Genomic DNA, 10807 nt, shown 5'->3' on the forward strand with positions numbered 1-10807 from the left:
TGCTTCTCCTATTCGTAATGCTGAGCTTTCCATACTGCCCAAATTGGTTGGGCCGGGTCAACCAGTACTTCTCTGTCTTTTCTTCACCATCCTTGTCTGAGTAACTGTCGCCAAGTAATGTCGACAGATACTATCAACACGACCATTACGAGTTCGTCGACGGGGCTAACCTTCGTTCCAGCCGGCGCCTGGGTTTCACTCGCAGCGCCGGGCGCTACCAACGGTCAGGCAAAGTTCGACACAGGGAATGCTCAAGATGGGTTAGCCAACTCGTACATATCATACACGTTCTCCCGTGCGCATTACATCCAGAGGCCTTCTCTTTCTTTCGACTCACATATCCTTCAGAACCTGCCACCCGCTTCCAGTTCTGGGCCTACCAGCGTTCTGATGGCGGTCTTTTTTCTATCTGCTTCGATTGCCCGGCAACGTCTACACTGGGCGACCGCATCGATGCACTCAACACTACGGCCGATGGCAGTGACCCGCCTCGCCTGTTATACTCCAAGGATGATCTGAGCTATGCGTTTCATAACGTCACCATCTTGAATCTGTTCGATTCAAGAGCGACTATTGGGGGACAACATAATGGCGGCTATGGCCAGATTAACATGGACCGATTCTTATTGATAACTCCCTCAAGTAAGTCTTTTCGCTGCCGTGTGCCAAATCCATGATCCTTATCCTCTGCCAAGCTCCCCCAAGCTCGAGCACATCTGGAGATGCTTCTAATGTGACTTCACCTTCATCGGTAGCGGAAGGATCGACCAGCCCACCATCTCCTCGTAGCAATACGAGAGCCATTGTCGGGGGTGTGATCGGGGGTATCATAGGGCTGGCAATCATCGTGGCATTAATCTTGCTGTTCTTGCGGTTCCGAAGACGGAATGAGAAGCCGGGGATCTCACCGTACCCCATGAGATACGAAGCTGTCCCTCAGCCCAACTCGCCCATGTTTGCTCTCGAACCAGCACACAGGAATAGTGACATGGTGCTTTCTCCCTGGTCGAGAGCAGGTACGCCATATAGGTCTGTTGTGTCTGTTTACTAAGTAAATCTTGCTAGCTTCCGCCGCGAATGGTGGAGCTGCACGTGAACCTCCTCCGAATAACACGGAGAGCACAGTGATCCGGCCGCTGGCAGCCGTCGGTTACACGAGCCGCGGCCCTAAAAAAGGCGCTCGACCGTCAGCGGCACGACCTGTGACTCAAGCGTCCGAGCTTGTCCCCCCGTCCCTGTACCCGCCAACTTCTGAGTCCAGCTGGACAGCAAGCTCCGATAACACCGTGGTTCCAAGACGGGAACGGGATGCCGGATTTCTGCAAGGAGACGCAGAGAATGAGGCGAGTCTGCCGCCAGATTATACCACTACTACGGCACCCCGAGGACGAAGGTGACCCCGTTGATATATTTGCATTCACGGTAGCAAATTCCCTCGAGCACTGATTGGATGCCTATACTTGCAGGTACTTGTTCATCTTTATCATGTTATTTTATTCCAAATCTAAAACTGGGTGTACTGGCGCGTGATCGGAAAGCCAACCGCGAAAGAAGTCTAACGCATGTTGCCAGCATATACTGCGGCTTTCAGTTATGAGCGACCCCGTCCTACGGCCAGACTGATATATATCAGTGACCACTCGCATGGCGATATGCAGTGGCCGACAACGACCAGCTCGCAATATCGAACAATGACGCACGAGCTCGTCACGAACGAGTACGACGTCCTCGCTTCCCATTCCTCCTATGGTCGCGGAGTATTTCAATGGAGACCAACGTCGGGAGCTCTTCAAAAAAACAGCTTTCCCCTGTCATCAAGGTGGGAGGGACAAGCAAGCCGAGTTGCAGTAAATCACACACCAAACAACTATGATCTGATTCCTCGATGGCCCTCAGGTGGGCGATTTTTTGCCACTTTATGCCCGATTATGACACAACGCCTCTCCCTATAGATAATACACCCCTTCCCACTACGATAATTACCTTCTAGAGCGTATTATAAACGGTGTACAAAGCAGCCCGCCTTGATTAGTCCACTGTGGTCGTCCGAGGATGCCAACCGTTGACAGAGCGAAGGTTTATTACACCTCCAGTTACTGAGCTCATACCGGAGCCGTAGAAATATGCTGCTCGAGCCAAAACGTGCTGCTCTGCGAGGGCGAGGATATCTGTGATAAGCAAGGGCCAGCCAACTATGTGACGGTCTTCCGGCTCAAATAGGTCTGTAATTAGCAGGCCTCCTTGGGAGCGTATGTAGTCCAGCGCCCATGGATTCCGCTCGTCTGTCGCAATGTAGAATCTTTAAGGCATGAGATGGATTGTAGGATAGGTAAGAAATGAAACATTACGGGTCGCTGGTATAAGGAATTTGGCTTTGAAGCATAGTCGGAATCATTTGCTCTCCAGAGTTTTCCAGGACATCTGTAGTTTGGTTGTTTAGGATATCTGTTAAGATCGCCGGCGCAAGATCCAGCTTGCTCTTGACGATCTCAATGTGTTGCTCCAAACTAGGACCCGCCCAGCCTATATTGACGACTGAATGGATTCCTTAGTTCCAAAACCAGTCGAAAAATCCGCATAGGCTTACAATCGCCCCGGCGGACGTGCGCAGCTCTCCATAAACGGCCCGAAGTCCGCTCACGCATGCGTTCGTCGATCCGAACAGCTAATGCCTCAATCTTCGGCAACGTGCGAACATCATAGAGCACTGTATGAGTGAACTCTCGCATTCTCGAAGGATCGGCAAAGCGTAGACCACCCTGCGAGCTTGTGAGTAGAATTCCGCCGACAGAAACAGGCATGTACAGGTTTGCGATCAAGATGCACTTCTCCCTCGAGATGGATCACTTGATCAGACCACGACCCGAAGTCATCAACCACCCCGTGGACTTCAGACCTGCGAGCCACTTGTCGAGTTGGAGTTGCTACGCTCTTCGTAAACTCGGTATTCAACCTTCATAGGAAGTTAGAGGTTCGAAGAACGTAATGCCAAGATAAGAGACTCACGAGCCTTGGTAGGTGTGCAGAACTTCAAAGCCGGCGGCTCGGAGGAAGAGCTCCGCAGAAGAATCGTCTACCCCGCTCACATTCAGCAAGTGAAAGCGGTCTTCAGCCGCAGACCACTCCAACAGGCCACGTGGTTGATCTTTCAACAGACTTTCGATTTGTTCACCCACCGTTTCTCTTGCATCGAACGCACTAAGAGATATTGGATCGTCTTCGTTCAACACGAAGGGCGGCTGCTCTTGGTCAACTCGGATCACTCCAGGAGGATCCCACCAAGAGTTAGGAATCGGCCGAGAACGTGCTTGATAGACCGCATCGCTCCATTGTCCATTTCCTTGCTCAAGATCGGCGGTGAGAGATTGGAGCTCCAAGTATTCTGCTACGGTGACCACGGCATGCGTTTTTCGAAGATGATTCAGATCGATCATCATCTATCATAGTATTCAGTCTGTCAAGGATAAAACCCACAAGAAAATGGACAACGCACCCCGATGGGAATCTTCCATCCCATCTGTTTGTCCATCGGCCACATCCGCCATTCATCCCACCCGATGGCATCTCCCCGATTCACCATATCTAAGAATGCGGCGCACGCATCCAAAGAGAACTCGCATTGTCGGGCGTATACAAAGGATGGGATGATGAGGGTGCGATTAAGCAGGCCAGCCTGCAACACTCCAGCTTCAATGATATAGCGGACCTGAAGCAAGGTTAACGTTGGAGGCTACAATTCGGTCTTGCGCGTACATTGTTCCACCCAAGCCATAAGCTATAGTCTCTTGCGTAGAAGCCCTTTGTTCGATCAATCATTTCTTGTAGACGGACCGATGTCCATTGCTCTGTAACTCCATGTTTGGCTGTATATGCCGGGGCAGGTCGACAATCTCCGAGCGTTGCAGATGAAGGCTGGGCTTTCCATAGAAAGGTGGTCGACTTCCATTCCGGAACGTACACGCGATGGAAGACGAGACCCACAATCACCAAACATGTCAAGCAAAGGGCGCTCCTTCTTCGGGAGGTGGCTGACCATGACGGACGTCGTCGCGAACGGGTTGAACCGGACACGTAAGTGGAAGTCGTCGGCAGACTATCGTCTGCGTGTCTTGATATCATCCCACCACACCAAGTTAAAACTCAGGGTGCGACGAGAGAGTCAGTCGTTTGGGGTACACAGTCTATCGTGTGGTGAAGTGTGAACGCGTGAGGCGTCGAACAAGCAAGGAGAAGAAGAAGAAGAGAGGGACAAGCCAGAATTTGTTCTGTTTTGTGCTGAGGCTGGTCCGATATGTACGGTTCCAGTCCAGAGCTTCTATACCATACGCGTTTAGTTATCTGATTTTGTACCCTCCGATCACGAACCCTGACCGCACACAGCATATCAATCACATCGATGGCGGCGCCATTCCCCCGTCCACGAAGAATGGAAGATACCCTCGAGTCCTTGTTCACTGGAATGACCTCCACGAGGAAGAGTGAGAGCTTGGGGTAAGAAGCTGGAGGGCAGTGGCCGAATGCGCTTCTCGAAAGGGAACCTCTTGACTGCCAAGATGTTCGTTACTGGCAACAGATCGGATTTGTCCAAGTGAGTTGCTATACGACGCAGACCATTATGTAGCAACCCTGTCACTGCCGCCAAGGCCGCGATGGATGTTGCATCGCGGGAAAAGGAGGATTTCGCTCCACAAGCACCAAGTGACAAGAAGAAGTGACGTAGAGAGGGACTCTGGGTATTAATGGAATGATTATTATTTTAGTGAATGAAGACGAATTATTGGTCAGTTCATGGCTGTTCAAGAGAGAAAAAAAGGGCTTCCGCGGGCTAAGAATGGTGACGGGGCCCTCCGCAGTCCATCATCGCCTAAGGGCACGTCCCTCTTGGTGTCATCCCTTCACCCGTCCACATCGTCCAACTCGTATATATTACCCTTCTTTGTCAGCACTAAACACTCCTTAACCTCTGCCATTCTATAGACCACTCATTTCTCCAGCATACCACGATGAAGTCTACAGTCACTCTCGTACTCGCAGCCGCATCTTTACCGCTGGCACGCGCGGCGGGTTATAACCTACTCCAGAACTGGCAGGGCAATACCTTCTTTGACAACTGGTCCTTCTACGGTAACTTTGATGTGCGTAACATACCATCATATCCTTGTCTTCATCACACTCACCTCCTCTTGTGTAGAACCTGACCAACGGAGACGCCGTGTGAGCCTTTCGCATCGCGAAAAAAATCTTTCCCCCTAACTCCAACCTCAGCTTCGTCACGCAGGCAGTTGCACAGTCTGAGCCCCAGCTCGCATTTATCAACGGTGCGGGGAACGCCATAGTCCGTGTCGACAATGCTTCCAACGTCGTATACCCAAACAAGCGCAACACGGTGCGCCTACAAAGTTTGCAGTCGTATGGCATTGGCAGTTTGTGGGTCATGGACGCTGTCCATCTGCCCTATGGTTGCTCCGTCTGGTACACACTACGACCTTCCACTTCGTTGTGCCCGCATCTGACACATGTACAGGCCGGCGTTCTGGTCTCAAGCGGCTAAGTGGCCTGAAGGAGGTGAGTGCCGTTGTTGTTGCTGCCTACGCAAACCTGACGCTACTACCCAGGCGGTTCGTCGGCTGAATAACGTTCCACTATCTGTGTTGCTGATGTCGTTGACGCAGAGATTGATACGCTGGAGAATGTGAATCTGGCTCAGGCAAATCAAATGGCTCTACACACTGTCGACGGGTGCGTTATTCGCTCTTTTGCTCTTTCAAACTCCTTACCGCTTGATCAGATGCACAGTCACCAGTTCCGCCGCCATGACGGGTAGCCTGACAGACCAGGACTGCGGAACTGAGCTGCCGACCAAGACCCAAGGCTGCACTGTGCTTGACTCCAACTCTGCTAGTTACGGTGCGGCCTTCGCCGCGGCTGGGGGCGGAGTGTATGCTACTCTACTCGCGGAATCTGGTGTATAGTAAGCCGTCTTTACCGTGGGCTTTACTATCAAATTGACTTTCTGTAGTATTTGGTTCTTCCCTGTATGAAATTTCGGTGTATTGGCTCCGCATGCTCACAAAGTCCTAGCGCGCCAGCATCCCGAGTGACTTGTCTGTTTCTAATGCCAACTCATCGCCGAACCCTGATGGGTGGGGAGAGCCTGCTGCATATTATCCTTCATCCACTTGCGCCACATCCACATTCTTCGAACCGCAGTTCATCATCCTGGACATCACTCTCTGGTAAGCGGGTTGTATTGCTCCACATTATGTCACATGCTGAGATGAATGATAGCGGCGATTTGTCAGTTCAGAAAAGTACATCATTGATTCATGTACTGACGCCTTTCGCAGCGCAGGTGCTTTGACTGTGTACAACCAGACTTGCGGACCGATCCCTTCCGACGCGCCCACGAACTACTGCTACACCACCAATGTCATCGGTAATGGCACTAATTACGACCAGGCATATTTCGAAGTCCAGTACATACGTGTTTGGAGTAACACAACTACCAACAGCTCCTCTACTGGCAACAGCTCGACCGGCGGTTCTGGCGGGAGTTCCGGGGGCTCTTCGTCCGGATCGAGCGGGGGCACCGGAAAGTCGTCTGCCGTCCCTCTCCTGACGCAGGGGGCTGCTCTGGCGGCGGCCTTTTTGGGAATGATCGGTGCTCTCGCGCTTCTCGTATAGATGGAACCGGGTTTACATTACAACTCTGGACAGCCGGACCCATAATCTCACGATCTCCACTTCCGTGCGCTTCCCATAATGGGTGGTTGTATTCTTTCCCTTCTTTCATATATTCTCTAGGATCATACCACAGTTCTTATAGTGCAGAATTCATTCAACCGATAGTACAGTCATGCAATCTTGTGTTCTGCTGGCCGAGTCGTTGACATGAATATTCCGCCGAGATGTCTTCCACCAAGTTGGCTCTGCAGACCTTCTGATGAACGGCACGAGACCCGATTTCAACAAGTAAGCGCACAGAGAGTAAGAGAAAGCTACACACAGCCTGGTGTATTAACAATATTCTTAGGAACAAGGGATCGGCTAGATCTGTGTCATGGTCATGGGCGTAATTTATCTTCGTCCGGTCATGTCGGACAATACCATGCGGTCCTTCATTCCGAACACAAGGCAGGGTCGTGTTTCGAAATTTGGGCGTATCTGCTCTGATGCAAAGTTGTCGTTAAACCACTGTGTTGCTTATTTTTGACGGATATCACTCTGCTTGTCTATACCATGAAGCATAATCTTGCTTGTGTAGCATTTGCTGCAACCCTCCCACTCGTTCGCGCCGCCGGCTTCAATATCGTTCAAAACTGGCAAGGCACAACTTTCTTCGACAACAACTGGAGCTACTACGGCTCCTGGGATGTACGCCTCTGCTGCTCTCCTTTCATCGTTTGCAATAATAATGTGACTGCAGAATCTGACTTTGGGTGATGTTAAGTGAGGCCTAATCGCCAGCTTACAAACCCTTCTCCCCGGCTGAAAGCAGCAGTTTCGTGACGCAGGCAGTAGCAACCGCTGAACCCGAGCTCACTTATGTCAACGCGGCTGGGAACGCGATTGTCCGTGTAGACAATATCTCCACTGTCGCTCAGCCGAACAAAAGGAATACTGTTCGTATCTCCAGCGTCGAGACGTACGGTCTGGGTAGTCTGTGGGTAATGGACGCGCTCCATCTTCCTTACGGGTGCTCCGTGTGGTGTGTTGTGAACGCATGATTTCAGCGGCCTTAACTAAAAAATGGATAGGCCAGCTTTTTGGTCTCAGGCGACCAAATGGCCGGAAGGAGGCAAGTTCCGGGTTGATCGGGCGCCATCCCTCTAACAGTCACTGACAGGGGGTTAGCCCATATTCGAGCATTGACGCCGTCAGTTTCATCTGACACAGAATTCCAGAAATTGATACAATGGAGCAAATCAACATGGCCTCCTCAAATCAGATGGCATTACACACCCAGGATGGGTACATTGACCCTCCCCGCCCATTGGGATGTTGACTGACACGCAGAGCAGGTGCATGGCGTCTTCCAGCGCTAACATGACGGGCACCGTCACTGATCCTGACTGTGGTACGGACTTACCCACCAAAACGCAGGGTTGCACGGTTACCGAGCCAAACACGGCAAGCTATGGTGCTGCGTTCGCTGCTGGTGGTGGAGGCGTATATGCTACTCTGCTGGTGGAATCCGGGACGTAGTAAGTGCATCACCCACCCAGCCTCTGACCAGCTGCTTATGTGAATGCTTGTGAAAAGCATTTGGTTCTTCCCCGTATGCTTCCGATCGCGATGCTCGCCGTATCACTCACACATTCATTGCAGCGTGGAAGCATTCCCAGTGACCTTGATATCTCTAATCCCAATACTTTCCCCAATCCTGATAACTGGCCCACCCCGTCCGCTGCCTACCTCTCATCGACCTGCCCCACATCTATGTTCCTTGAGCCCCAGCACATTATTATCGATATTACCCTCTGGTGCGCTCTCATTTGAACATTCAAAATAGCACTGACAATCCCAATAGCGGTGCTTGGTGGGAGATATGTTCTGGTTGTCGTCATTCAATACACTAACGACTGCCAGGGCTGGTGTCCCTCAAACGCTTGATGCCACTTGTCCCGGTGTTCCAGCGAATGCACCTTCGAGCTACTGCTACACAACCTATGTGGCGGGCGATGGGTCTAATTATGCGCAGGCTTATTTTGAGATCCAATACGTTCGTGTGTGGAGCAACGCGACAACTTCATCCGGCAGCACAGGTGGAAATGGCACTAACTCAACCACGGGCGGAACCGCTGGTAGTGGAACTGGCGGTGGTAACGGTGGAAGCACTGGCAACAACTTGCCATCTTCTGGCTCTTCAGGCAGTACGGCGACGTCAGCTGCAACGTCAGCCTACGCGCAGAACGCTATTGTCGCTGTTTTACTGGGAATGTTTGGGGTTGTCGCACATTTCGTTTAGGGACGCACCTGTTCTGAAGTTCAGATAACATCATACATATTAGATAGCACTGCAATCAAGCAAGGATAATGTTCGAGCGTTCGAGCGTTTCGCTATTGATCATTGTCTTCTGAAGCATCCTTAAAGAGGAAGTATATAAACTCGGTGGACTGTATAGGGTGGTCCCATCGACAGTCTGAGCCAAGTCATGGCACAGTCGGAGTATCCACATCCATCATCGTCTCGTCCGTGGATTGCTTGTCTGTATCCGTGGCTGTTCGTGCCTCTTGTACATCCGTTGAAGGTGGCGTAACTGGGTGAAAGTTGTCAATCCTGCCGACAGTTGGCGCGCCCGGGGTGTCGAGCAAAGTCGCACCACCCGATGCAACAGCAGGCGGTGGGCTCTCGGACACAGTAGGAGAGTCGGTTCTTCTCAAAGAATAACGGGAAGGGTTGAAATACCCGCACTTCGGACATGTATATTCTGGTCATCGCATCAGACCGCAAGTAATGAATATACATCCAAACACTCACGGACGTCTTCCCACTCAGAGGGTGTAATGAGACCATTATGAGTGAAGCACCTAGCACAGATCAACGCATATTTCTCCCGAGATGCGACCTGTTCGTCTGGCCCCAGCAGAGCGTCGGCCAAGGTATCATACCACTTTCGTGTTTGGGGTGGAAGGCTTGCGGGAGAAGGCTGGAAGTAAGGTGGCAAGGGCCGTGGTATGACCATACCAGATGGATTCCCAGTTGCTGGAGGGTCATCATGTCTTAAAGGGGTACTCGGCTGACTGCCCACTATCGGACTAGGACCACGTTGTCGAAGGGCGGAAGGCTGGACTGGCTACAATAAAGAATAAGCAAACCGCCTCGGTTGCGGGAAAGGACATGAACGCACTCTAGCGCTTGTTTCTCCATATTTTTCTAGAAGACTACGAGTCGAGTCATAGTTCGTTTTCTTCTTAATCTCCTCTATCTTTGCTTTCTGCTCTCCCAGCAGCTTTTTTAAAGCAATCTCTGTCGCATAATTAGAGGAGAAGAGAACGAAACTGCTAAAATCACAAACCTTCATATGATGCTCTCCAAGAGTAGAACGCGTGCACGAGGCGTCGAATGGACAGTACGCTGTCACAATCAGTGATAACATTGATGTGACGAGAGAATACATCAAGTACCTGACTGGCACGAACCCCACTGGCAGTGCGCTCAGAACCTTCACTGCCTGCGTTCGTGCCCAAGCACGCGGAAGCAGCTCCAAATACCATAGAGTTGTGTATGCAACCCAGGTGAATAGCGAGTAGAGCGTAAAGAGGAGTGTCATTCGTCGTTCCCGCAGCCGAATGTCCGCCAGTTGTGCCTTCTTCTTGTCAATCGACTCCGCCAACTTTGACAAGACATTTTCATAATTGTCTGATTTCTGTGAGTTCAATGAGTATCCTGCATAGTACGATGAGAGATCAATCTTACCTTTGAGAACCAGTTACCCATGACAGTCGCAAGAGGGAAGACAAGCCAGTCATGATGAGGGCCCTTGGGGACGCGTCTCACACGCGACGACCCCTATTTAGGCCTTCGGCTTCTTTGGCCAGGGTTTTTGAGCACCAATCCTAAACGGAACCCTGTTTTTAACCTGCACTCAATAATGGAAGTGAACTCTGAAAGGAGTTATGTGAATCTCACATTGTACAAGCAGCATAGCATGCTGAAATTCATTCAAATTTTGCAGCACTTACTAGGGTTAGGGTTAGGGTTAGGGTTAGGGTTAGGGTTAGGGTTAGGGTTAGGGTTAGGGTTAGGGTTAGGGTTAGGGTTAGGGTTAGGGTTAGGGTTAGGGTTAGGGTTAGGGTTAGGGTT

General features: G+C 51.1%; 5 protein-coding genes across 5 annotated transcripts; 3 read left to right on the forward strand and 2 right to left on the reverse strand.

Moving 5' to 3' along the window:
• Nucleotides 1-117: 117 nt before the first annotated feature.
• Nucleotides 118-1397, forward strand: DACRYDRAFT_116180 (uncharacterized protein; the record flags this gene model as incomplete). The annotated part of the gene is made up of 4 exons (XM_040770149.1): nt 118-295; nt 349-642; nt 696-1016; nt 1066-1397. The coding sequence occupies 4 exons, from the start codon at nt 118-120 to the stop codon at nt 1395-1397; spliced, it is 1125 nt and encodes a 374-aa protein (XP_040629399.1).
• Nucleotides 1398-1858: 461 nt separating this feature from the next.
• On the reverse strand, nt 1859-4400 carry DACRYDRAFT_22127 (uncharacterized protein). Its single transcript, XM_040772688.1, has 8 exons — nt 4372-4400; nt 3754-4315; nt 3494-3706; nt 3007-3437; nt 2806-2953; nt 2588-2759; nt 2349-2535; nt 1859-2299 (listed from the first exon to the last, which is right to left on the reverse strand). The coding sequence occupies exons 2-8, from the start codon at nt 4117-4119 to the stop codon at nt 2029-2031; spliced, it is 1788 nt and encodes a 595-aa protein (XP_040629400.1). The 5' UTR covers nt 4120-4315; nt 4372-4400; the 3' UTR covers nt 1859-2028.
• A 506-nt stretch (nt 4401-4906) lies between these two features.
• DACRYDRAFT_22128 (uncharacterized protein) lies at nt 4907-6865 on the forward strand. The gene is made up of 10 exons (XM_040772689.1): nt 4907-5135; nt 5192-5214; nt 5266-5472; nt 5525-5565; nt 5670-5739; nt 5789-5971; nt 6020-6035; nt 6082-6236; nt 6289-6297; nt 6348-6865. The coding sequence occupies exons 1-10, from the start codon at nt 5004-5006 to the stop codon at nt 6682-6684; spliced, it is 1173 nt and encodes a 390-aa protein (XP_040629401.1). The 5' UTR covers nt 4907-5003; the 3' UTR covers nt 6685-6865.
• A 342-nt stretch (nt 6866-7207) lies between these two features.
• Nucleotides 7208-9043, forward strand: DACRYDRAFT_22129 (uncharacterized protein). Its single transcript, XM_040772690.1, has 10 exons — nt 7208-7374; nt 7427-7449; nt 7502-7708; nt 7758-7798; nt 7902-7971; nt 8022-8204; nt 8263-8278; nt 8329-8483; nt 8531-8539; nt 8590-9043. Exons 1-10 carry the CDS (start codon nt 7240-7242, stop codon nt 8966-8968), a joined length of 1218 nt encoding a protein of 405 aa, XP_040629402.1. The 5' UTR covers nt 7208-7239; the 3' UTR covers nt 8969-9043.
• A 62-nt stretch (nt 9044-9105) lies between these two features.
• On the reverse strand, nt 9106-10441 carry DACRYDRAFT_116185 (uncharacterized protein; the record flags this gene model as incomplete). Its single annotated transcript, XM_040770150.1, has 6 exons — nt 9106-9431; nt 9482-9797; nt 9852-9970; nt 10020-10078; nt 10129-10370; nt 10421-10441. 6 exons carry the CDS (start codon nt 10439-10441, stop codon nt 9154-9156), a joined length of 1035 nt encoding a protein of 344 aa, XP_040629403.1. The 3' UTR covers nt 9106-9153.
• Between the last annotated feature and the right edge of the window lie 366 nt (nt 10442-10807).

Source organism: Dacryopinax primogenitus, assembly GCF_000292625.1.
Source record: "Dacryopinax primogenitus strain DJM-731 SS1 chromosome Unknown DACRYscaffold_8, whole genome shotgun sequence".
In the NCBI taxonomy this organism is placed as follows: domain Eukaryota; kingdom Fungi; phylum Basidiomycota; class Dacrymycetes; order Dacrymycetales; family Dacrymycetaceae; genus Dacryopinax; species Dacryopinax primogenitus.

Excerpts from the sequence above, each read along its gene's own strand:
- DACRYDRAFT_22127 (XM_040772688.1), bottom strand. The coding sequence starts at position 4,119 with ATGATATCAAGACACGCAGACGATAGTCTGCCGACGACTTCCACTTAC. Across the intron at positions 3,707-3,753 it reads TATGGCTTGGGTGGAACAAT|GTCCGCTATATCATTGAAGC; the intron begins GTACGCGCAAGA and ends ACCTTGCTTCAG. Across the intron at positions 2,760-2,805 it reads TGCATCTTGATCGCAAACCT|GGTGGTCTACGCTTTGCCGA; the intron begins GTACATGCCTGT and ends ACAAGCTCGCAG.
- DACRYDRAFT_22128 (XM_040772689.1), top strand. The coding sequence starts at position 5,004 with ATGAAGTCTACAGTCACTCTCGTACTCGCAGCCGCATCTTTACCGCTG. Across the intron at positions 5,473-5,524 it reads CCCTATGGTTGCTCCGTCTG|GCCGGCGTTCTGGTCTCAAG; the intron begins GTACACACTACG and ends ACACATGTACAG. Across the intron at positions 5,740-5,788 it reads GCTCTACACACTGTCGACGG|ATGCACAGTCACCAGTTCCG; the intron begins GTGCGTTATTCG and ends CCGCTTGATCAG.
- DACRYDRAFT_22129 (XM_040772690.1), top strand. The coding sequence starts at position 7,240 with ATGAAGCATAATCTTGCTTGTGTAGCATTTGCTGCAACCCTCCCACTC. Across the intron at positions 7,709-7,757 it reads CCTTACGGGTGCTCCGTGTG|GCCAGCTTTTTGGTCTCAGG; the intron begins GTGTGTTGTGAA and ends AAAAATGGATAG. Across the intron at positions 7,972-8,021 it reads GCATTACACACCCAGGATGG|GTGCATGGCGTCTTCCAGCG; the intron begins GTACATTGACCC and ends CACGCAGAGCAG.